Below are 26,479 nucleotides of genomic sequence, written 5' to 3'. Positions count from 1 at the left end.
AAAGAGGCATAGGTAAAATTTCAAGATACAATTGATTATTCTTTCCTTTGGGCTGACAACTTCCAGGTTGCTAATTGTTTTCAGAGCATTTGGGACTCCATAAAACTGGCATTCTGGGGAAATGCTATTGTTTACTCTTTCACACTTGACAAAAGCAATTCCCACGTGAAAGACAAGTTTAGCGTGGGACAGAGGCTGCTACCTAAAGGAGGAAGCAGGCTGGTGAGTTCCCAAGCTCACAGAGCTGTCATACTGTCACCTCCTATTGAACTGTCCAGCCACGGGGTTTCTCAGCCATGGCTATTTTGGTTATTTTTTTCCTCCCTTCCCCCCTGCATCGTTCATACAGTTCACATATAATGATCAATCATAAATGAAAACAACAGGACAATGCATATTAAATTGGCAACAGAGTCACTTTTCCCTCAAATGCAAGCTTAAATCAGGAGATTAGGACCTTTCTTGATTTAAAAATGGCGTGTATCACAAAATGACTTTGATTTCTGCTTCTGCAGTCTGCCATTTCTTAATCTCCATAAAAAAGCCTATGAACATTTGCAGGTGGGGAAAATGGACTTTTCTGGTTGGACAAATTTAAAATTTACATTTGAAAGAACACATTAAACCTCTGGCATGGTAACCTTTAATTCCTTGATAAGGTGCTTGAAGTTCACCTTGAAGGCCACCATTGGGACACAAACAAAGCTCTTTAAAAGAATAAGCAGGGGGACAAAGATACTTAAAATGGAGGCATGCCAGGTGTGGCCGGTGGCTGTGTGGTCCAAACAGAGGCAAGGAGGGGGCAGACTCTGGGGCACTGGGGCACTGTGATGCGTGTTGCAGAGTGACCTGGCACTGTGGGGTGAGCCGGGGGAGAGGATTGATTTGGGGGGCTTTCATAATCCACATGATAACACAGCTTTATTATCTCTGAATTATACCAACAGCTTGCGCTCCTGGGGCGGCCCATTTTTGAAACTCCAGTTTAAGATTAATGTGCTTAAAGTAAGAAAGCCAAAGAAGAAGCATCTTCAAATAAATAAGCATTATAACTTGCTATCCAGGTGCTATTTACAAATCAAGAGCAGGTGAAACAGTACAGGACAAACCCAGGCGGAAGTCCGACAGCGTCTCCAATTCTGCTGTACTCATTCCGAGCTGGAGAAATGAACGCATTCGTGTCCATCTTTGGCAGAAACCAGCATTTGTTTAAATTATTCAGTTTGTGTAGCTTCAAAACTTAAAAGTAAAAAGAGGTTGGCATCAAAGTGGAAGGAAAAGGATCAGTCCCCGGTTGCTGTGGCTCAGGCAGGAGAAGACAGCAAAAGAAAAAAACTAACAAAAAACACACAGAGAAGGCAGTGCAGGGATCCTCCAAATCCAAATGCGCACCAAGTCAGCCCCAGAGGGCAGAGCCCACGCAGGGACCTTGGGGGGTCTCATTATTTCTCCTAGCATCTCCGAACTCATTTTGGGAGGAGCATCTCCTCTGGGCCTGAAGATTAGCAACAGTGACAATAAATCAAGCTGATATGAGACACCTGTTACTTTTTTTAAATGAGTCCTTTAATGTTTTACATGACTTTGTGTGGTACAATCATTCCTTGTGCTTTTAAATTTGGAGATCCGAGAGAAAACAGCCTTTTTGTTGCAGTGCTCACCTCTGATTGTCACTTCTTTCTGCTGCAGGGTTTCTTCCCCTGTGTATACGTTCCTGGCTCTGCAGGCGTAGGTGCCCGAGTCTTCCAGGGACACGTTCTTGAGGAGCAGGTTCAAAGTCACCGAGTAGTCTTTCGTGACGGCCATGTTTTGCTTGCGAATGCTGTGGCGCATTGTTCTGTTGTTAACTGTCCGCAGCAAAATCCAAGTGACGTCTCTGTACAGGAACTTGTTGACCGTGCACGAGAGTTTCAGGTCCTCTCCTTCCGCAGGCATTTTTTCCAGGTGAACGTGAAATCCATTTGGCACGTCTACAACATAAGAAGGCAGAACTTTTAGTTCTTAGAAAAAGCAGCCTCCTAATGGGCGCGGCGAAGATCTGTTCTGACACAATTCCCCCAGCTTTGGCATTGAACAGGATGAGTTCCGGGAGTGAGGATTTAGCCTGTGTTAAGAGGCACACATCCCACACTGGAGCGCCGGAGCAGGAGTCCCAGGCTTGCCTGGGACTCGTTTCCTGCCAGTGCAGTCTCTCTCTCTCTCTCTCCCTCTCTCTCTCTCTCTCTCTCTCTATCCCCCCCTCCCCCTTAAAATAAAGGTGTGAATATCTATCTTATCTTTTCCTTGAGAGGAAATGGTCAAACTTATCAGGTAGGCACCAGCTAAGCTCATTCCAGCAGAAGGGAGGCAGGAAGCACAGACCAGAGCAGCCTTAGGATGGCACTTTCCCCTTTCTTCCTCAAAGTTGCAGAACGTTTGTTCCAACTCGGAGTGATAACGTTGCTTCCTATGTCCTTATCACCGATACTCCTACTGGTAAGGAGTGGGCAAAATATTGAAGTAACATAAATGCAATTTGTACAAAAAATCAGACAGTCTTTATGGTCAACCTTATCTAAGGCAGCTTAGGCCGAGTGAGCACAGTCCCAGGTGTGTACCCATCAGTCCGCCTCTGGCCCTAAGCTTTCACAGCAAGAAGCAGCTGGGACTCAGTCCCCTCTTCTGCTGCCCTGGGTTTACTTTTCCTGGACTTCGGCACCACAGTGGCTGCAAAGAACCAGGCCCCTTCTCAGGACACTTTTTATGGTGACAGTTCTACTCAGACCCAACAGAGCGAAGGGGTCTGCAAATACAGACAGCTGACTCGGAAGAGTCACCAGATTCTACGGTAGGGAATAACTGTCGCAATGAAATGCACTCTCAAAAGCATTTACCATGTTCTGAGGGTGACTGTGTCATTAGCAGCCTGTCCTCCAATGCTCATTGCCAGCTAACCTTTACTCTCCTGTCTCAAGGGCTTTGAGCTCACCGACCATGAGCTCTGCTCTTGGCACTCATACCTGGAGGTTCGAGAGATCTGGAGGATTTCTTTCTTTTTCTTCTTCTTTTTAAGATTTATTTATTTTATTTGAAAGGCAGACTTACAGAGAGAGAGGGAGAGGTTTTCCATTCGTTCATTCAACCCCTGAATAGCTGCAACAGCCAGAGCTAGGCCAGACTGAAGCCAGGAGCCAGAAACCTCCCCAAGGTTTCCCTCGTGGCCACAGGGACCCAAGCACTTGGGCCATCCTCTGCTGCTTTCCCAGGCGCATTAGCAGGGAGCTAGATAGGAAGCAGAGCAGCCTGGACTTGAACCGCTGCCCACAGGGGATGCCAGTGTTGTCAGTGGTGGCTTCACCCACTGCGCCACAGAGCTGGCCCCTGGAGGATTTTTATTTTTTTAAATCACTGGCTACTGGCTCTAAACTGACCAGCTCTCAACACTGTCATTGCTTGCTGCTAGTGGTATCTCTATATTTGAGCAAAGAATTTGGGCCAACATTTTACAAAGTGCTTTGAAGATGAAAAGCACTATGTTATGCTATTATTATTATTATCCTTTCCACACAAAGCTATAAAGAAACCTTTAAACCTTTAGGGGACAATAGTCCAAAATTAGCTATCATATCAACTCTTTCCTAAATCTCACTTTGCTTGTTTTTCTGATTTTTCTGGGCTTTGGCTTTATTATAAAGTGTCACGTCTGAAGGAATGCCAAAGTATTCATTTGAAACCTGGGAGTGGGAGCTGACAGTGGCTTATAAAGCAGTCAGTGGTCAGTGGTTTCCAGGAGACCAGTCGAGGCTTTCCTGCGTTTAAAATGCAAATGAAAGAATGTGCCAGATGATACAAGAGAGCTGACCGTCATTTTTAGCATAACAATAAGGTGTCAGAGATAGCCCTCTCATTCAGCATCTTTTGACATTTTGGACATTTTCCAAGCATGAGAGGAGCAAACCATCAGCCATCGACTTTTACACAGACGCTAGAGCCGGGATGTGCTGCGCTGGTTGCAATCAAATCATTTCTGAAAAGACCACAACCTTTCCGTTTATGAGGTCTCATTCTGGTGGTCAGAACCCAAGAGAGCCCCAAGTAACACCATTGAGATCATGTAGCGAGTTTCTATTTACTTTAGTGATTTGAAACTTCCTGTGGAAATAGCTCACAGGTTTCCTGATGGAAGATTTTGTTTATCTTTGCCAAGCACCACCAGGAATCTCAAAATAAAATGCATTTAGTGACATTGGGAAACCAGGGAGATAAGGCAGTGCAGTTCCTGTTTCACCCTCAGTAATTGCTAACACACCCATTGTCATGCTGAGTGCCAGCAACGCAGCAAAAACACACACATAGGAAAAGAAAAGGGCCACATTCATTTTGAGGTCTGTTTCTTATATGGGGAACCCGGTCAGTGGAGCTAACTGGGTTTCTGTGATCAGACAGCCCTCTGGAAGCCAGGATCCAGACCTCAGGAGAGCCCCCTGCGCTGTTTTCTTTGGATCCCTGAAAGATGGTCAATAAAATGTCCTCAGCTATTTTATGAACCCAGAGGGATTTTCTCCTTCATTCACGTTGATTTTTTTTTTTTTTTTTTGAAGCTTGAGTACAAAAACCGACCCAAGAATCGGCTTCTAACCCTCCAAGTGAAAACAAAAAATCTTGGCACACGTCAGGACGTGTTGCAGATTGAGCACTGTCTTCAGCGTTAACAAAGGACATTCTAGCTGAGACCCCGCACACCCAAGGCCTCTGATGAGGTGTCACAGAGAAGACTCAAGCCCTGCTCAGCACACATGCAACCTGGGGTTGGTGAGAGAGTAACCCAGTCATCAAGGCGATCTCTGGGAGTAGACATCCACTGAGCCGGATCACACATGTGGATTAAGTTCACCAGAGAGATAAGTTAGGAATTTAAGAAGGAGGAAAGAGCTCTCATTTGTCAGGTGGAAATAAGGAGGCGTTCCTGCCACTGAAGAATTGAAATAGCATTCTCTACAAAGAAAATGAGCTGTGATTAGGAAGGGTGACTTGTTCAAACAGATGCCACGGACAGGTGAGTGCCAATGTCTGGAGCTGAAGCAGTCAAGAATTCTGAAGACTGTAGTTCACCAGCTTTCATCGATTTGAAAGGCAACTCTAAATTATGATTGTATACGAAAAATGTGTTTTAAAAATGCATTTGAGAGGCAGAGAAAGGAACCGACAGACAGACAGACAGAGTGCTCTCCATCTGCTGGTTTGCTTTCCAGACACCCACACTGGCTGGCCCGGAGAAGCGGGGAGCTCAGTTGGCTCTGCCTTGTGTGTGACAGGAATCCAATGACTGGCACCATCACTGCTGCCTCTCAGAGTCTGTGTCGAGAGATGCTGCCATCAGGAGCCAGGGCCTGGTAGGAAACCCAGGCACTGTGATGTGGGATGCAGATGTCTTAACTGGCATCTTACATGCTAAGCAAATCACCCCCACGCCACCCCATTATTGTATTTTAAGAAAGGGGCAGTGTGATTGGAATGAGAATTAATAAACATCCACACGTAGATCTTTAGAGCACAGATCTTAGCCGTTTTTAAAGCATTACTTGCATTGCATCAAGTATATGCACTGAACAAATAGATATTCATTTTTTTCCCCAGAAAATAGACAAGTAAGGTTTGTGACATTCCTAAGAATATTTAGTCTCATCTCCGGTGAGAATGAATCTCATGACAAAGATTTGAGTAAGAAAAAGAAAATAGCTGATAATAAATACTGAAATTCATTGACTATCCCCAGTCAAAGCTGGAACTTTTCAGGACTGGTAGAATTCAAATAAAGTATATTTCAAGCAATAGGGGCTTGATGGGCTGAACTTTTCTTCAGTTTTAAGATGAAAACTCTTGGGGTGGTCGTTGTGGCCAATGGGTTAAAGATGCCACTTGCAGTGGAGTGTCGGGTTAAGTCCTAGCTATCCTGCTTCTGATTCAGCTCCATGCTAACGCACCCTGGGAGGGACAAGATGGCGGCTCAAGTGCTTGACTCTCTGCCACTCAAGAGGGAGATCCGGATGGCGTTCCTGGCCCCTGGCTTCAGCCTGGCCCAGCACTGGCTGGTGCAGCCACTTAGGGGGAATGAACCAGCAAGATGGAAGTTCTCTCTGTCTCTTCCTCTCTCACTGTATTCTGCCTCTCAAACAGATTAATTTGAAAAAAGCCCTTGAATTTTTAGAGGAAAAGTGTTGCAATTTTCCAGTATATTATGATTCAATTATGGGTGTTCTTTTCCACAGAAAAGCCTTAGAATCTACATGATGTGATGAGAGGTTGGAGAGAATTTAGTGGGTGGCCAACCTCATTAACTAGGGCTTTTCAGCAACAATACTACGCTTAGAAATATGATGCAACCCCTTGCCCACTTTCCTGCTGGGTTATACTCTTTTTACTTTTTATTTGTCAGACTCTTTATTTAGTAGAACCATTAAACCATTGACTATAATATAGATTAAGAATGTTATCTCAAACAATTAAACTAAAAATTTTAAACCTGGAAAAAGCAATAAAAGAGAAAGATGATGCAGCAATGAAAAACTCAGTGGGACAGAAGAGATGCTGGTGTGTAATTAAGGAGAGTGTGTGGTCCCTCCTAGTGTGGGACAGAGTGAGGGGTGGATAGAGAGGATGAGGGAGCCAGGCCTTCAGCACGGCCCGGTGCTCTGGAACTTGAGTAGTCCCAGAACTCTAAATTTATTCAGAGTTGTGGCCTCTCCAGCCATCATGAAGGGATTTTGTTCATAGAAGGCTGAAACATATTCAGTAGCTTGTTGGCTTGTTTTAGAACTTAGTGTTTAGATGAGTGATCCGTGAGCCTCCTCTGGTACTCTCGTTTTGGGTTTGAAAATGTCATAGACAGTCTGTCTTCTTCTCTCTACCTACTCAAACTCTGTACTATCACCATCACCATCACCATCACCACCACGACCATCACCTCCACCATCACCATCACCACCACCTCCACAATCATCACCACCACCACCTCCACCATCACCATCACCACCACCTCCACAATCAGCATCATTACTACCACCACCTCCACCATCACCATCACAGCTACCACCAACACTTCCACCACCTCCACCATCACCATCACCAATATCATCACTACCACTATCACCAATACCATCATGCCAATCACCTCCACCATCACCAGCACCTCCACAATCACCACCATTACCACCATCACCACCACCACCACCTCCACATCACCATTACCAATACCATCACCATCTCCACCTCTACCATCACCAATACCATCACCACCACCTCCACCATCACCACCACAACCACCATCATCACCACCACCAACTCCACTACCACCATCACCTCCACTACCACCATCACCATCACTGATACTATCACCACCACCATCACCACCATCACCACCATCACCATCATCACCATCACCACCATCACCACCACCTCCACCATCACCATCACCATCACCGATACCATAACTTACCACCACCATCACCATCACCAACACCACTATCACCACCACTACCACCACCACCAACACCTCCACCACCACAATCACCATCACCCCAGGGCTTCTTCAAGTCCTGCCTCCTGTTCAGAGACTGGGAGCTATACTCTTAAACATGGTAATCGTGAACCAAATGTGGCTTCTGTGCACTTGAAATGTGGCTAGTATGACTGAAGACCTGAATTCTATTCCATTAATATTACTAATATTGATTTGAATTTGAAATCTGAAGCTGTATAATATTACATGTTAAGATGATTAGATTTTAGATATCCTGGATTAAATAAAATAGATTTTGTCTTTTAAAAATGTGGCTACTAGATATTTTAAACTACATATATGGCTTATGTTTCTACTGCACGTAGATGACTTCAGGGAGTAAATTCGTCTATCACATTACTCCTGCACATCAATGCTATTTAACATTTCATTCTTTCTTTGGTGGTGGAAACGTCTTCCTAGATAGAATAACACCTGGCCTATGGGCCACATAAAGACTGTGAAATCATTTGGCCTGGCTCTGCCAAGGCAACAGCAGGCAGGACTTGAAAGTCAATAAATCTGTAGCAGGCTCATTTTGAAGCTGGTAATCTGTATGGCCCACACATGATATAAACATCCAAATGGCCCTTGGCAGAAAAAAGGCTCCCCACCACTGTAGAAAGACAGGGTTTCACTGCTATTCTTTCAGGAGTGCTGTACAGAGCTGAATTGTACTGTTTAATTTTTAGTGCTCAGTAAACTGTTGCAAACTGCATGCATGTTCAGAAGAGAAGAGAAATTCCTCAGTCTTCCACATTCTAAATCAAGGTACAGTGAGCGTGGACTTGGACAGTCACCTGTTTCCAGTCACAATAAAGGACAGTACACACTGTTGCATTTAATTAGTCCACATCATCAGAAATTTATTAGAGGACCAATCTGTGTGAAATCTGTCAAATCCTTCTCTAAATAAAGGCCTTTTCCTCCTGGGAATGGATGCCAACACGCTTTCCCTTCCAGCAGTGGGCAGCAGGGGCTGACTTGGTGTGGGGCCGCTCTGCCACGTCCCTCTCCACCTCTCCAATTCCCATCTGGAAAACGCAGGAGCTTTCACACTGAACTTCTTCAGCTAGGACATTCTGGGGAAATCTATTCAAAGATCTCCCCACACACAATTGGTCTGTGGCTGTGGCTAGCTGGCCAGCAGGCTCCTGTCCCAACAACCTACATGCCTCATGAAATCAGACCTGCCCATTTCTTTCTGGAGACTTCTAGGCAATTTCTGCAGCCTGCCCTAGGCAGTGGGAAGTTTCCAGAGAGCTGGCAGACTGCCCAGGCTTCCTCAGAAATTGGGGGAGTGTGGAGCCAGGCAATTGTTTTCATACTTTGAGCTACTTACTTCCTTCCTGTACCCACAGAGGACATAAGAGTGCCATTTGTGTACGTTAGAGGTTTTCAGATTTGCAGAGCCCATCATATTGAAGACTACAAGTTCTTAAATGCTATAAAAATAGCCCAATAACACTTGCTAACAAGACTCTGTTTCAGATTTCTATAGGAGATCCTCAGTGCCCCAAAAGCAGAAGTTGAAAAAACAATTAGCTTCTTGGTTGAAAAAAGAAAGTCATCATACATATTAGAATTGACTTTGATTATTATATTATTACTATTATTATTATTATATTGTATTATTATAACTGGCTATGAAACAACCACTGTGTGCCAGACCCTATGCTAGCTAAAAAACATGAACACACGAGCTCCCACATTCCCGGTCGAGCCTGGAAAGCAGACACACACAAAGGGCTGGAACAGAGAATTCAGGGAAATAGCTCTTCAGGAGCTTCGATGGTGTGGAACTCCACTCCTGAAAGCAAGGATGAAGGTACTCAACACTTGGCAGTTCTACACAATGAACCTGGACGTTCACCAGGCTGGCTCCGTGGCCGCGGGCTGTGTGGCTTACCTGTGACATAAAAGCTCATGTTTCTTTCCACACTCCCCACTTTATTGGAAGCCATGCAACTGTAGATTCCAGAAATTCTGGAGTCTGCCACAACCAAGGTGCTGGCGGTCTGCAAGAGAAGAGGAAATTGCAGCTAGCAAGGGGACAAAGGACCCTTTGAACACCCCACGCTCCTTCTGAAGGCTGTAAGGATTCAGCTAATCCATTCATTCAGCAAAGACAGTATTGCCTGGGGGGCGGTGGCCAGAAAGCGCTCTGCTTGCTGCGTCCCAGCAAGAGTAGAAAAATAACAGGAAAGCAGGTCCTCAGGAGACCGGGGCCTCTGACATCCGACTCGTATGAGGGCTTCAGGCTTATCTCGTGCTGCTGGCCTAACAATCACAGACCTGAGGCCGAGATGTGGGACTGCACGTCCTAGCCCACGAGGTGGCCAGGGCTGCGTCACTAGGAGGAGCAGGTGAGGCCAGGCCTTCCCTTCCCTTTGGTTGGGGTGGGCTGAGAACAGGCGTCCCGCACGGAGACCGGGAGGCTGCTCTGCGGCGGCGGGCTCTGCTGCGGGCTGCGGGAGTGTTCCGGGAGCCGAGGTGGAAGAGAATGCCTGGCTGCACTAGTTCTCTCCCGGGCTCAAAGGAAGTGGCAGGCAGCCCCACTGGCCCTGAGGAGAAGAGGGACTGAAAAAGTGCGCTAAGATGCCTGTGTGAGTGTGTGTGTGTGTGATATCACTTAGTCCCTCTGTCAATTCCTAACCTCAAAAAGGGAGACATAGTTATTAACTAATACCACAATCTTAATACCTAATACTTACCTAATAGAATACCTGATACCTAACACTAATACCTAATAACTAACACCTCTAGATTTTGCTGCTGCTCCTAACAACTTAGCACCCTAATGTCAGTACTCAAGTTTGGATGCATTTCAAAGCACTTCTCAAGCTATGATGTCTAAAAAGGAATCAAACATGATTTTGGACAGCTTCAAGACTTGCAAAGGCTTCGTTTAAAGAAAAAAAGCAGCATCATGAAACAAACTGCTGAGTGTTCTTAAAGATAACTCATCTTTGCATAAAACAGTAAGGCATACTTCCAGCAAAAAAAAATTGCAAATCCTAGTTGTCCATCCTTGAAATTACCCAGGGGGGAAAAAAACCTAATCCAGTGACTTCTAAATCTTTGCAGCTTATCTCCTGGGCCATAGATAACTGGTCATGGGTTTGGAAATTGTAGAGGCTGTGTGGATGTTTCCAGAACTATAATGATCATGTGCCTCACAGGCTAAAGTAATGAACATTCTGGAATGTGACAGTGAACTTTCCAAGGTGGTGCTCATACTGTACAAGTATCCGGGTCATCTGGAAGGGTCCTAACATTCTCTGAGTCACTAAATAAAGTGCTATTTACTTGTGTTCTCTCATCCCACCTAATAAATTAAGGTGTTTTTGTCTTTAACCTATAAATGAAGAAGACTAAAAAACATATTCTCAATTTCTCTCTCTCTCTTTTTTTTTTTTTTTGGCCAGCACACGTATTGCTTCAAATTCTCTGTGATCTCACTATGGCAGAGTGAATATTACACCATACTTTCTCTTCTCTTTGTTGGAAGGATATGTTTATGTCTACTCATAAGTTCTTGGTGTATAATTAAAATTATTGGCAACAAAATATCTGTAAGGGGTAGCATTTTCCCTTCAGTTTAGTAGACATTACTAATTCATGAGAAATGTGTATGATGAAAATTTGATGTGTGAGTTTCAACTTTTTTGCGCCCAAATACACTTATCTTTTAATTACATTTTGCATGAACTTTTGGACACCCCTTATCTTGAGTGATTAGCAAGGCAATGCTCAGATGTTTGTAAGGTGACAGAGAAGAATGTCATAATCCCTACTCTTCACAACTTTTGAGGTGACAAATGAATGTCCCTCCTTGGAGATCAAGTATGTAGCATTCTCTCTTTGACAAAGCAGCACTCCCACAGAGTCAAATAACCAGCAGAGAAGAGTATGGAAAGAGTACATTATCTCCTTATTTTGATTCTGAATCTTGCTAAGAGGTGGGAAATAAAGGTTCTGGATATCTGTCTCCTTTAAATTATTGGACCTACCATGTAAGAATCATGGAAGAAATTGGAAGCGATTAGAAGAGAAGCTTGTAGGTGTCAATGTGAAAGATTTCTGTTACAATGGATGTAGAAAATGACACTGATGGGAGTTTACTGGATTTCCTTGTTTCTGGGTCCCTTTATGCTGCCCTGGTGGTACACCTGTGTGCAAGGCAGTTTACCTGCACTATCTTGTTGGATGCTCCCTAGCCTCCTAGAAGATGGGTGCATTTCCTGTTTCCCTATCCTACGGATAAAGCAACTGAGGTTTATGGAGGTCAAGTGATTCACTCCAAGGCCACAGATGGGCCCGGCAGCACTGGCGCCCATTGTGTGCCTGCGCAGTGCTTCTGCGCTTCCTCCCCACCCTCAGCTGCTTCTTGCCTACACTTTAACTGGAATAACACAGATCTGTTGGTAAAGCTCTGCTCCCTAAATGGAGTTTTTCCCCAAGAACACCTTCTTCAATCAGTAGAGATGGGTCACATACGCTAAATGCTGCCACATACAGACGTTTGAGCATCTAACATACACTGCAAGCTGTTTTTCAATAATAGAATGTTCTGTGGTTTTGACAATGTTATAATACAAAAAGAAAATTTTAAAATAAGGTGAAACCAATGTTATTAAAAATTATCTCATGTCTAGAGTGCTTCTCTTCTTCCAGAGGATATATTCATACATCATAAACTAAAACATTTTCATTAAAAAAAAGACATTTGGCATTGGAAGCTTATATCATATGGGGTCAGCAAACAACTCCACAGGAGCTGAAGGTCAGTGATGTTTGGGCTACAAGGCAAGTTCTCATAGGGTAGGGGTGTCAAGGCACAAGTTAAGGCACAAATTGACTCTTCAATGTGCACATCCAAGGGGGAAAACTGCAATACTGCAACACAGGGGAAGGGAACGTCCGGCCAGGAGCTGGACAGGCTGCCAAGGCAACCACAGGTGAGCCTCAAATTTCAATAAATGCGCAACAAAAGCTAATGTTTCAATTGATAGTTTTATATGGCCCGTGAATGTCACAAATACCCAAATGGCCCTTGGCAGAAAAAAGACTCCCCACCCCCTGCTCTAGCAGATGGAGCACCAAGCATCAACTTAATGTTTTAAAACAGAAAAGGGTCCAAATTTGAACTCTAAAGATATGTTTGAGGAGCCAGCTTTGTGGTGTAGCAGGTAAAGCCCCCACCTGCAGTGCCAGCATCCCATATGGGCACTGGGTTCGAGTCCTGGCTACTCCACTTCTGATCCAGCTCTCTGCTGTGGCCTGGGAAAGCAGTGGAAGATGGCTCAAGTCCTTGGGCCCCTGCACCCGTATGGGAGATCCGAAAGAAGCTCCTGGCTCCTGGCTTCAGATCTGCACAGCTCGGGACATTGTCATCATTTGGGGAGTAAACTGGTGGATGGAAGACTCTTCCTCTCACTCTCTCTCTGCTTCTCCTTCTCTCTCTGTGTAACTCTGACTTTCAAATAAATAAATAAATCTTTAAAAAAAAAAGGTACATTTGAAATGATAATCATGTATGGTATAAGGCACACCATAAGAGATTATCAAGGATGTCTGTATTAGTTCCATAATTAGTTTTCATTTTCCATCAGTAAAAATCAGTGAAAGAGGACAGAGGCAGGAAAAGAAGCAGAAGTGATAAAGTAAAATGAAAGACAGATGTTCCGTGCAGCAGTTAGCATGCTGCTGGGTCACACTCCTCTCTCAGTAGAGTGCCTGGGTTTGAGTCCCGGCTCTGTGCCCAGCTCAAGCTTCCTGCTAATGAGCACCCTGCGCAGCAGCTGGGTCCCTCTCACCTCTCACTCTGGGAGACCTGGACTGAGTTCTCAGCTTCCAGGCATTTGGTGAGCGAACAGTGAACAGGAGCTCAGTCTATCTGTCCTCTCTCTCTCTCTCTCTCTCTCTCTCTGCTTCTCAAGTAAGTTGCATAAGTAAAAATAAAAATATTAGAATAGCAAAATTCAGATCAGCCAGAAAATAACAGGTTCTTTCACACTCACTTAAAATGTACAGTGCCTCGTTGCATGCAACAAGCATATCAACTGACAACATTTAAAAAGTTCCATTTAAGTTGTACTTATGAAATTTATATTTATTAAATAAAAGCTTTCTATAAAAAAGGATAAAAAATGAGTATAAAGTAAACTGAAAGTAATCATTGTAAAAGTTCAGACAGAGACTAGAGAGGAGGGAGGAAGAAGGGTGGGAGTGTGGGCAGGCGGGAGGGTAGGGGGGAATATCACTATGTCCCCAAATCTGTATATATGAAATACCTGAATTTTGTTTACCTTGAATATAAAAAGAGTTAGGAGTGGTAAAAAATAAAAGTTCCACTTTGTCGTTGACTCAGTGATTGGAGACAAGCAGGCTTTCAGGGAGGTTTCCAGTCCAGTGTTCACTCCACACCCCTAAAAACCTTGCTCTTCTACTCCTCTGTTTATTGCTTTCACTTTGGGGGGCACCGCTGCCTTGGGGATGCTCCCACAGACCCTGCCAGGACCTCAAGCATTCACAGTAGAAGCAGATCCTTCCAGGTGCATCGTCTGGGCTCTTCTGTGCTCCTGGAAACCATCAAGTACTGCAGGTGCACAGCCTCTGCGCGCCCCTTCCTTCCTTCCCCTTCCCCGCATGAGTAATTCCCTACTACAACGTCATCCGAATCTCACGGAATAGGATGAATGGGGTGGTGTGTCATGCCGCCTACTTTCCAGAACCAGTTTTTAAAAACCTATATATGGAACAGCGATATTAATCTCGGAGTGTTTCTAAGGTAGTTTCCTTTCCAGCATTTCAGGAGAAATAAAAGTAGATGTATAAAGGTCATGGAAGAATCTAAAATTACCGTAGGGTAGCACATTTGGGCTGATTGATGGGAAAATGGAAGATGAGAATCAGAGAAAACGCGGGCGTGTGGGATCTGAACCACTAGCTGTAATTGTGTCATGGCTTTGTCTCATCCAGTACACACACTTCCCAAAGTGCCTGGAAAATGATTTCTTTTTCTTTTTTTTTTTTAAATAAAGATTTACTTATTTGGAAGGGAAAACAAGGGGCGAGGGGCTGGGAGGGAGGGAGAGAGAGGAAGAGAAAGAGAGAGAGAGAGAGAGAGAGATATTTTCCATCTGCTGATTCACTACCCACATGGCACCAACAGCCAGGGCTGGGTCAGACTGAAGCCTGGAGCCAGGAGCTTTTTCCAGGGACCCAAGTACCTGGGCCATCTTTACTCTCTGCACTCCAGACCCATATGCAGGAAGCTGGGTGGGAAACAGAGCAGCTGGGATTCCAACTGGGGCCCCACTATGGGATGCTAGCATCAAAGTGGTAACTTTACCCTCTGTGCCACAACTCCAGCCCCCTACAAAATGATTTCAATGGAAATGTTGTTAAATCATTAACAGGGTTCCAGTTCTCCAGACTCCATGCTGTAGCACGTATTTCCCATGTGTTTTTTCAAACACAGGCTCCTTCTGCTTCCTACTCTCTGTCTACAGACCCAGTAGTCTGCAACTCCATTTGAACAGTAGGCAAACTCCACATTTGCTCTTAGCAATGCCAATTAGTGACTCACTTTTCACAAATCTGGGCCAAAACTTGCCAATAAGGAAATGGAATTCGATTGTCCTCTATACCCTTATTTAAGTTAAGCAGAACAAAACAGAACAAACAAATGAAAAACAAGTCTCTGAAATCCAACAGGTTCCCCTGGGTGAGCACTGCCCAGTGATAGGTGGGGTAGGATTGCTGGGCAGGCTGATTACATGACTGGAGGAAGGGATCGTCACAAACTTTCATTTACTTTCTAAAAACGTAGAGAAAATTAGAGCAGTTTTAATTACAAAGAGCACTGCACCTAAATCAGAAAGAGCCACATTTCCACGCACCACCATCACATGAAAGACACTTCTTTTTACACACACAAACACACACACACAGAGATACACTAGCAGTTGCTAAAAGTCAATGAAATAAATTCTCCTAAATTTAGGACATGAAATCATATACTTCAAGTCTGATGTGTCACAGTTACAACTGCATAGAGGCTCTGCAACCCCTAGATATGTCAGCTTTGAAAGAGTATTAACTAAATATCTTTTCACTGAAAAAAATTGTATTTTTTTTGAAGAATCGTCTTCATTCTATATGTCCACAGTTCATTGGGGAAGTGGGACTAGGGTATATATTTACATATGGCAGTTGCTTTATTAAGGTAGCATTTGCAGAGGGCTTTTTCATGCTGAGATTTCATTTTGACCTTTTAATAGGAAGTTAGATGAGGCAGATATTGTTAACTCCACAGCAGACTCACCTAACATGGCCAGTAAAGGGCGAAATGAATGGACACAACCAATGGCATCTTGCAAGTTTTCTAGTACCTTGTGGCAACTAATTGGCTGTATTCTACTAATGATCTGAGGCAATTTTTTGGTTAAAACATCCAGCACCACCCAAATTAAACCTTCAAGTTTATAGAATTTTCTCTTTTCTAAGTATCTCATTAAATGGCTCTTATCAATAGCTATTACATCATGTGTGAGGGACAAAGAATTGTGAGCCACTTATAGCTACTCCTTTGGTTATAAAAACTGTTCCTAAATCCTTGATAAGCCACTGTTATAAGCTGTCACCACTTTCACTCAATTGTATACTGTGAGAGTACTGGGGTTTGGACTCAGAAAGACTTTGGTCTGACTTTCTCATTTTAAGCTGTGTGATTTCGGATGAATCATCTTATCACTCTTGTTTTTCTCACCTTTAAAGTAAGGCAATCACACTGATCTTCCCAAGAATGATTTTGACATTAGCATATGTGAAACAGTTTTCTAAAATGAAAACTGATGTTAGTTACTGCTATTGTTAAATCCTACACAGAAAGCTATGTCATCCACTTTGTCATCTTCAAATGCAAAGAATACAGCTGAATAGAACAGCGTGACCGGGCTCAAGCAGAGAGCGGCATCTGTGTGAGCAGTGCCCACTCCCAGTCCAGACAGGCATGTGTAAATAGACATTTCAGCAAGGGGTCATGGGATAGCTGCTTCTTGCTTGGGGCCTCGCTCTCCTGTGCCTGACCATAGCAGAGGTGTAAATGTATTCTTCACCCACTCAGCAAGAACAAAAGTCATCAGGTCTGAAAACCGAGGAGAGTCTGCTCAGGACTGCTGAGACTCACTGGTGCTTAGAAGAGTACAAAAGGAATGGTTCAAGATTGACAGAAGAAAAAAAAAAAAAAACCACCTGCTAGCCCTGATTAGGGCAAGGGATTTGGGTATAGATTGTGTCTGCATAGCTCAGCACAGAGGAAAAGAGCCTGCTATGTTTGCAATAAAAGCACTCAGTTTTTGCCTGAAGTTTCATACTAGCCTTTGCCTACTGGGACCCCACTGGCAGCTTATCAGTGATTCTTAGTCCTGGCTACATGCTAAAATCATCTGGAGAATTGTTGCAAGCCCTGGGCTCCACCCCAGAGATCTGCATGTAACAATAGTTAGTCAAATATTCTAATAGGCAGCCAGGATGCAGAAGCCCTGCTATGGACCCATTTGAAGTTCAAGAGGACAGCTCTAACTCTGTCTCTTCTGCTTGCAGCAGATATACCCATTGTCTTGGAGTAGGCAGTGACCAGAGAAGACAGAGTCGCTCTCCATGGAGACATATTTCAGAGACTGTCTCTCTCCTCTCTGAATTTTTGTTTCAGCACGTGAATTACTTCTGTCCCCATGGACCTAGAACTGCCAGCTGCAACTGGAGTGATAGAATCAATATCCCAATGCTCATTTTCATAAACAATACCTTATTCTTTCCTTCTATTATTGCTGTGCGCTGAGTGATGCTCTCAATTCTGTTTCCTGTGTTGCTGGTAGGATCCAGGAGAAACGCTTCTTCATTTTTGGAACAAAAATCATACCTGCAAGTAGAAAAGAAAGTCATCACCATGTTGCTGTGCAGCACAGTCCAGCCCATGGTGACAAGTGTGATGAAAGCCACTGCAGGGGCCGGCGCTGTGACACAGAGGGGAAAGCTGCCGCCTGCAGTGCCAGCATCCCATATGGGCGCCAGTTCGAGTTCCAGCAACTCCACTTCTGCTCCAGCTCTCTGCTGTGGCCTGGGAAAGCAGTAGAGGATGGCCCAAGTGCCTGGGCCCCTGCACCTGCACGGGAGACCCGGAGGAATCTCCTGGCTCCTGGCTTCAGATCAGCACAATTCCGGCCATTGCAGCCATCTGAAGAGTGAACCATTGGATGGAAGACCTCTCTGTCTCTCTCTCTCTCTTTCTCTTTCCCCCGCCTCTGCCTCTTGGTAACTCTGACTTTCAAATAAATAAAATAAATCCTTTTTTTAAATTTATTTGACAGGTAGAGATATAGATAGTGAAAGAGAGAGAGAGAGAAAGGTCTTCCTTCCATTGGTTCACTCCCCAAATGTACTGATCCGATGCCAAAGCCAGGTGCTTTTTCTTGGTCTCCCACATGGGTGCAGGGGCCCAAGCACTTGGGCCATCCTCCACTTGCCCTCCCGGGCCACAGCAGAGAGCTGGACTGGAAGAGGAGCAACCAGGACTAGAACCCGGCGCCCAGATGGGATGCCGGTGCCACAGGTAGAGGATTAGCCAAGTGAGCCATGGCACCTGCCCAAAATAAATCTTTTTTAAAAAAGAGAGAAAGCCACTGCATAAGTCTTCTGATAACAAAGTCACATATTTAATGTGAATCTTCTTTTCTGCAGATTATTTTCCTATATTCATCCTGAAAACTTAAAAGTAGCAAACATATTTGCCTAATATGCAGAAAAATCCATACCAGTGTACTGCCTTCCTCTTCTGCATCGTGAATAGTAAAGCAAAATGTATAAATTAGAAAATTTAATATCTCAATTTTAATGAGTTCCTACTAGAAGTAACATGTAAATACGGGGAGGGCAGCAGAAATGAAGTCATGTTAATCAATGAAAATCTCCAGGAAATAATAGCATTTCTCATCCAAAAAAAGGCTGGCTTTTCATCAGAATATTCAGTTGCATAGCTAATTTTTTCCAGGGTTAATTAACTGCACATAGAAACAGACATCACAGAGAGTATTTAACGTTAGTCTATTTCTTTTCAAGTTCTGGGTATCACGGCAAACTCTCACATCTCAGCATCTCAAGGCCTCAAGTGTCTAATTAGAAAACAAAAATGTTGCTTTCACTTATCTATAAGGCCTATGAAATCTCCCTCTTTACTTTAAACACTTCATCACTTTGTGCTTGTGCCTTCTGGACTAGAATTTTCCATGAGCAGAGAGTGTGCTGGTCTCAAATTTGTCCATGACTTGGGCAGTTTCTGGCAATGTTCACCCTGGGACTGATTTTTGAAGCCAGCGTGCAGAAAGAAGGGGTGGTTGAGCTTAAGTAGCCACCGGCAGTACTGACCGACACGAGACGCAACAGACAAGGTAAGGTTAGGGAGGAAAAGATAAGAGGACAGGGACCGTGAGGGTCAGAAGGATGTTTGGTTATTCGTTCTCTCTGGCGCCTCAGCCCGGAAGGGCCCCCAGAATGTTGGACTGTGGAGCCTGTGGGGCTGGGGACCTGTATTGTTGTGTCTTTCAGCAGGATTCTGCTTCTGAGGCTCCACTCCGAGCTTCGGAGGCCCCTGTGGGTGCAGGGGTCCGAGCTCTTAGGCCATTTTCTGCTGCTTTCCCAGGCTCATTAGCAGGGAGCTAGATTGGAAGTGGAGCAGCAGGGACATGAACTGGTGCCCATGTGGGATGCTGGCATCACAGGTGGTGGCTTAACTTACTACACCATAATGCAAGCCCCTAAAAATGTCTATTTTTACACATACATGATTTAGAATGAAAAAAAAAAAAAACTAATGTAGGCTGAGCATCCCTTAAGGAACTTCGGTGATTTTCACTGATGATTAGATATCATCCTCGGGTAAAATAATTGAACATGTTGACACTTATTGGTTAGTGGAGTAGACTGAACTAAAGCGAAATCATTCACTCTCTCCTTTATTGGAGACATTTTAATGACCAAGTTTTAAAATCACACTGTGAAAGCCACTTTGCCATCATTTTCATGATCATTCTTCTCCACATTCTAGACATCCATAAACTCCTGTTTCACTTCCCATCTTACACACACACACATGCACACACACACATCTGAGTATCTATAACACGCATGTAGACACATGTATACACCTATAGTAGACATGTGTATGGCTCCTTGGGACCATTGACACGCAACAGCTGAAACTCTCTTGTACCTGGAAGAGAACACTTTTAGCTTTCACCCAAAGCAATGAAAAAGGTAAGGGAGGCCCATGATAAAGATGTGAATTTCCTACTCCTGGTTTTCAGGAAATACAAAGAAATACGTTAGGGTAAAGCAAGCCTCGGAGTTTCCCAAGGGAACTACAGTCTCCTGTCTGAGTTCACTCAGAGCTGTGGGCTTCTGACCCCCCCCCCCCACCACCACCACCACCAACGCCCAGCCCCCATTCTTCCTTCAGTGCGCTAAGGGCAGAAAGCAACTCTGCCAGCCCTGGTCTGGAAGTTATAAGCTGGACTTAACCGCCGGCTCCCCCAAATGGAACGGACACGTTCTGTGGCTATTTTCTAATTGAGAGGTTGTTATTTTTCCCTCTTTGTCATTGGAACCACAAAAATAGAATGTCATTTCGGAGGCTGACTTTATAACAGCACTTGAAAAGAGATTTCGGGGGGGAGGGGGATTTGCCTAAGCCTTAAGAATACATCAAGCTCTTAAGGAAGTAGATTGTGCCATGTTTGAAGATGCAAAGATAATCACGGTGCTGGGAACCGTCTTGAGGGGGGAGGAAGCCGAACAACGAGAGGAAAGCAGCGCTCGCTTCTGATTTCGCACAGGAAGCTCACAGCACCTCCTGCCAAGGCAAGATAAGAAAGCTCTCATGCACTATTCTGGACAAGGCCACTGTTATCAGGCTCGGGCTGTCCTCTCCGCGCTCCGGGCCTCTGCCCCTCTCCTAAGGAGCTCTAGGACTCCCACCTCCATTTGCATACGGCATGCCAAGGAGGTATTTATAACCAGCGAGAGAGAGGAAAAAAAAAATTCTGGGGCTAAGAGTGGATTCCATGTCATCTCTGTCAATTACTCTGCAGCTCACACGACTTAGTTTCAGACTAGAGAGTGATACGCGTGAAGGAAAAGCCAGCAGCCCGTGACATGTCCAACACACGCAGCTGCGACTCTGGGTGACGCGTCGGCCTGTTTCACTCCAAGTGGGGGCCATCTGCCCCGCTCGCCCATCTGCTCTGAGTTACTGATCGTCTTCTCAACACAGCACAGGGCACTGTCCCCCTCCGTGGACGCAGATGACACTGCTGACTTATGTGCTTTGGGCAGAATCTCTCATCCTGGTGATGGGTTTGTCCCACTCCTTTCACATTCGTAAATATTTGCCTCCTCTGTGACCAAAGACAGAGGCAGCCTGGAGCTACAGAAAAAAGCAAAGCCAGGGGCCAGCACTGTGGCGTAGTGGGTAAAAGGCAAAGCCAGCCCTGGGCTCAACCCTACTATCTTAACACTGATTGCTGGTAGAATTTCCGCACTCACTTCCGGCTTGTTTCAGGATGTGTGCGTGGAACCTTTCCACCATAGGTGACACGGTATCCATGCGCTCCCATCATACGACAAGAAATCGTCCTACTCCAGTGCCCTTTTGTGTATAGAAATAGAAGTCCTCTCGGCTGTTCACCACCCAAACTTACTGCAGTTGAGAATTTAATGTCTTTTTTTCTCTATCTCTTTCCCTCCCTCCCTCCCTCCCTCCCTCCCTCCCTCCCTTCCTTCCTTCCTTCCTTCCTTCCTTCCTTCCTTCCTTTTAGCTCTTTATACATGATAGACCTTCTTTCCCAAATCTGTTCAACAGCTTTCATCTCACACAGCAAAAGATACAGCGTGCCCTATCCGCTGGTAGGGTTCATACTAGAGCGAGATCACTCCGCAGTTCCGGAGGTCTGCTCAGTTCCTGTTCGTCTTCCAGATCCCACACTCAGGACCACAATGCGCTCTGAGCGCCCTTCCATGCTCACCTGTGTTGTTCTCGCCCCGCTGGCTTCTAACAGTGCTGGTTTCCCCCAGTCCTCCTGTTTTACATCCTCTTCCCCCCTCTAAATCGCAGAGTCTCTTCTTCAAGGGAAGGACTTTGGCACAGGCTGCAATCCGACAGACCCGTCCAGTCAGGTGAGCGGCAGCCACCGCTAGTATTTGCCCTTGGTCTCTCAGGTAAGAAGATGACAGACTCTGAAAAACTGGGCTGGATGGGTCAGTAGCCTTCACAGAATCTGCCCCCTGGTTTGGTGCCTGCTATGGAACGCGGGACTCCGGCAGACACTACCCTGTATAAAATTCTCTTTCAGAAATACTTTCCTGCAAGTTTGATAGCCATTCCAGTTCTACAAGGTCTACCCCATAGTCATCAGTCTTTTTTTTTTTTGACAGGCAGAGTGGACAGTGAGAGAGACAGAGAGGAAGGTCTTCCTTTTGCCGTTGGTTCACCCTCCAATGGCCACCACGGCCGGCGCGCTATGGCCGGCACACCACGCTGATCCGATGGCAGGAGCCAGGTGCTTCTCCTGGTCTCCCATGGGGTGCAGGGCCCAAGCACTTGGGCCATCCTCCACTGCACTCCCTGGCCACAGCAGAGAGCTGGCCTGGAAGAGGGGCAACCGGGACAGAATCCGGCACCCCGACCAGGACTAGAACCCAGTGTGCCGGCGCCACAAGGCGGAGGATTAGCCTAGTGAGCCGCGGCGCCAGCAGTCATCAGTCTTAAGTTTGTTTTGTTTCATTTTTTTTGAAGATCCCCTTTCACCCTGTGATACCTGGTGTCATGCCGACTTGTCTTTCGAAGGCCCCGTTCTGCTCGTGTCTGGCTCCTCAGAAGGGAGATTCAGTGTGCCTGGGCTACTGCTAAGTGCCAGGCTTGGGTCAGGAGCTCCGAGCATTCATTCCTCCTCAGCTAATTCTCACAGTGCCCCAGCGAAGCAGGTGTCAGGATCCCCATTGCCCAAGGAAGCCAAGGCTCAGAAAGATCTAAGGCCTTGCTTGAATTCACAGAGAAAGGGGCAGAGCTGGGATTAGAACCCAGGCCTTCTTATCTCTTCCCATCATGGCTGAGCACAGCCCATCATACAGGGAGACCTGTCTGAACCTGTCCCGCTGTGCTTCCCCGGACAACATTTGCTCAGGGTCAGTTCTTACAGAGAAAGGCTCAGGAGGTCCTCTGGATTCGAACTGCCACAGTCAGATAAGCAGAAGAAGGATCCAGTTCTTGGGAAAGGAGGTGGGGGTGGGGGCAGAGGTGTACTTTATAATAACATTTCAACATCAATCGGCTTAGCTCTGATGCTAAAATTACAAGAACACTTTGTCTTCTACTGGCTGATAAATTTTGATCACTTCTTAAAAGCTTACAACAAAAATAAATTTCTATCCAGTGTTTGTCTTTCCCTGGTAATTTGCTTTTGTTTGCATGACCACTGGGTATTCTGGGGTGAAGCTGGCCTGTTTTCTTAAGAACCTCAATATTTGAAAGAGTAGCTGTAGGGCCAGTGGTAGAGCTAGGCTATGTACCCCAACCCCTGATGGCTGTCTATTTGAGCCTGAGCCTTGCCTCAAATGAATGTACATATTAGATGTATGCATAAAGCACATTCAGTTAGGAAAAAAGGAGGCTCTAGAAAGTTCTACAAAGCCCCAATACAGAGAATAATCTCCCTCTCTCGCTCGCGCTCTCTTTCTTTTTTGGATGATGAAATCTGAGGACTCTTGTGAACTCTGCTTATCTGTTTAATGGGATTTTACTGCACGCGCTAGAATTGCGATTAGAATCTGTTTGGAAAGAATATTGAATCATTGCAATGGAGGAAACACAAGGGGAGAGGAGCCCAGGCTGTAAAAGGTCTTGAAAAAAAAGAAAGGAAACATGGACCACCTGGAACCCTGCCAGAGGGCAGGAGCGGGACTGGCCCCCCGATCGGGCGCAGCCCTGGAGAAGTGCCCAGAGTGAACACTCCCAGGCCAGCTGCTGCGGGTGCTGTGTCAGAACTCAGCCACGGGGTGTCAGGGCCTTCAGATGAACAGAATCTGCTCCCACTATCTTCTCCCCTGCAAATCCACAAGATCAGAGCGAGGATGCTGGCAGAGAACGGCGCGGAGCTGGAAGGAGTGTTTAGACAGACTCATTCAGGAAAAGGGCCTGTGCCTTCAGGGGGGCCCCAGGGTCAGGGCCAGGGGATCCCAGAGGAGTGACCTGCTTGGGCAGGGAGAGACCTTGTGACGCCTGGGAGCCCATACTGAAAATTACTTCTCTGTCTCCGTGCGGAGGGCGGAGTGGAGAAGCACTTCGGGAACTGTAGGCTCTGGGTCAGCTCCCTGGACAATGGTGGAGGGGATCCAGCATCCCCCGGCCACCTCTGGTGAGATAACAGCCTTCCCGTGAGCTTCTTGGCTTGCACTACTTCCTGCTCGCCATGGCTCCGTGGTCCATTCACACTCAGACCAAGGCTGGCTCTCCCAGCCTCTGCATCCCTGCCTCCCCTCTCCCTTCTGCCTGCTGCCATCCTGAGCACCAGCAAGCCACCCAACCCCTGGCCCCTTCCCTCCTTCACCCCCTCCCCTCTTTCACACAGTCAGAGTCAGGTCCTGGGGACTCTCCCAACCCTGGGCTTGGGTGGCTCCAAGGGTGGGTACCGACTTGGTTGGTTACACCCAGATATTAGCCAAGGGTGGGTACCTCCCAGGTATAAGCCTCGGAGAACATCTATTTGTTCATTCATTTTTTCTTAGCAAAGAGCTGACCAGCTGGCTGAGGAAGGGTGATTTGATAAATCACAAATCTTTAGGGAAACATTAGGAGTGGCTCCAAATAATATCCTTCAACCCATTTAAGAAGGAAGCTTGTAATACTGGCTCTGATCACTCAGAAAAGAGTCTTTGAAGCTATCATTGCATTTTGTTCTCTGTATACAGAGAAAGAGTGGCTTACTTATTATATAATGGTCAATACTTATTATATAATGGTCAATACAAAAGTATGGGGCTGGGGCCGGTGTTGGAGTGTAGTGGGTAAGGTCGCCGCCTGCGGTGCTGGCATCCCATATGGGCACCGGTTCCAGTCCCTGATGCTCTACTTCCCTTCCAGCTCTCTGCTATGGCCTGGGAAGGCAGTTGAAGATGGCCCAAGTCCTTGGGCCCCTGCACCTGTGTTGGAGACTCAGAAGAAGCTCCTGGCTCCTGGCTTCAGATCAGTGCAGCTCCAGCCATTGTGGCCAATTGGGGAGTGAACCAGTGGATGGAAGACCTCTCTCTCTCTCTCTCTGCCTCTCCTTCTCTCTGTGTGTAACTCTCACTTTCAAATAAATAAATCTTAAAAAAAAAAAAAAAAAAGCATGTGCTGGTGCTACGGTGTAGCATGTTAAAGCCCTGGCCCTGCAGCACCAGCATCCCATATGGACTCTGGTTCAAGTCCTGGCTGCTCCACTTCCGACCAAGCTCCCCACTAATGTGCCTGGGAAAGCAGAGGAGGATGGCCCAAGTGCTTGGGCTCCTGTACCCATGTGGGAGACCTGGAAGAAGCTCCTGGTTCCTGGCTTCGGATCGGCACAGCTCTGGCCATTGTGGCCTTTTGGGGAGTGAACCAGCAGATGGGAGACCTCTCTCTCTCTCTCTCTCTCTCTCTAACTCTGTCTTTCAAATAAATAACATAAAATCTTGGGAAAAATACAAGAGCATCTAGAATGCCTTTGTGGGTCTAGGGGTGGAGAATCACAGGTTAGCGTGAAAGACAATAGATTTGAGAATTAGCCAGCCCTGAGTTCAAATCATCATTTCACAGCTTTCTAATTAGGTATGAATCTGGATTGTAAAATCCCAATTCTGAGAATCAAAGTCATAGAAAATTATGCAGAGGACTTGCAACCTTTTTGATTGCCTGAATGACTCTGAAATGTTGTCTCTGATCACACTAGCCCAGATAAATCATTTTTTAATAAATTCTCCTTTGGTGGTATGCCATTGGCCAGCGCTGAGGAATGCTGGAATTACCAGTCCCGTGACCCTCACTGCAGCAGACAAGTGGTTGAGGAGTGTGTGTGCTGCATCCCACAGACTATGAGGCAAGAAATCGTTCTCGCCCAGCTCAGCTGCCCGAAAGCTTACACTTCTCTTGATTTGTTTTCATCTTAGGGGCGCATTCATCTTCCAAATGTTTGTTTCCTTTCTTCTTATAAAGTACAAGAAGCTTTCAAAGGTTCATGGGAAATGAGAATTATGAAAAAACTTATGTGTGAAGTTCATAATTGTTTGCACCAAAACAACCTTCCTCTTCTAAATTCCATTTTTTGTTCTCTTGACTCCAATTTTCCACAAACTTTCTGAAGATATCCTGTGAAGTGTGTGGCCCATACCTCCATTCTAGTCTTAGCTCATTTTCTTGCTCCACCCAGAGCTGCGCGATTTGTGTACTTTTGCGAACCACCTCCCATTCTCTGGGAATGGAAGTGCTCGGAGCACGGTCTACTCCACGGTGGTAGCCCTCTGCCTCCACGCCTTACTACTTTTCTTTGATTACAGGCTTCAGAAAATAAGCAGAAGGAAAATAACTTCAGAATCTAAAGAAAAACCCCCTGACATCAGCAGATATTAGGGCGATACCACATGTGTTAAGTTGTCTGACGTGCTTAGCACGGTGCCTGGCACGTGGTCACGAGCTCATTCGGGTTATCATTTTATTCTCTGACCACCCTGAGAGCTGCTTAATGACAGGGACTCTGTCTGGCTCATCATTACAGCCTTGTGCTTTGCCCAGTCACCTGGTAGAGCGCAGAAGAGGAAGGCACATGTTGCCTGCTGTACGCTCGGTTAAGGCCTGAGGGGAAGAGGGGT

At 45.7% G+C, this 26,479-nt stretch overlaps 1 protein-coding gene across 2 annotated transcripts in view; it reads right to left on the bottom strand.

The window, feature by feature from the left end:
• Nucleotides 1-26,479, bottom strand: part of FLT1 (fms related receptor tyrosine kinase 1) — a 199,306-nt gene that overhangs the window by 85,627 nt on the left and 87,200 nt on the right. For both annotated transcript variants that reach the window (XM_070049070.1, XM_070049071.1), the window contains exons 12-14: nucleotides 17,354-17,468; nucleotides 9,447-9,555; nucleotides 1,662-1,970 (exon numbers count right to left, since the gene is read on the bottom strand). In XM_070049070.1, the coding sequence (XP_069905171.1) occupies nucleotides 1,662-1,970; nucleotides 9,447-9,555; nucleotides 17,354-17,468 (533 nt within the window). The remainder of the gene's footprint in view (nucleotides 1-1,661; nucleotides 1,971-9,446; nucleotides 9,556-17,353; nucleotides 17,469-26,479) is intronic.

This window comes from Oryctolagus cuniculus, chromosome 9, assembly GCF_964237555.1.
Source record: "Oryctolagus cuniculus chromosome 9, mOryCun1.1, whole genome shotgun sequence".
In the NCBI taxonomy this organism is placed as follows: Eukaryota; Metazoa; Chordata; class Mammalia; order Lagomorpha; family Leporidae; genus Oryctolagus; species Oryctolagus cuniculus.
Note: the sequence above shows the minus strand (reverse complement) of the source record. Positions and strands in the feature narration are given on the sequence as shown.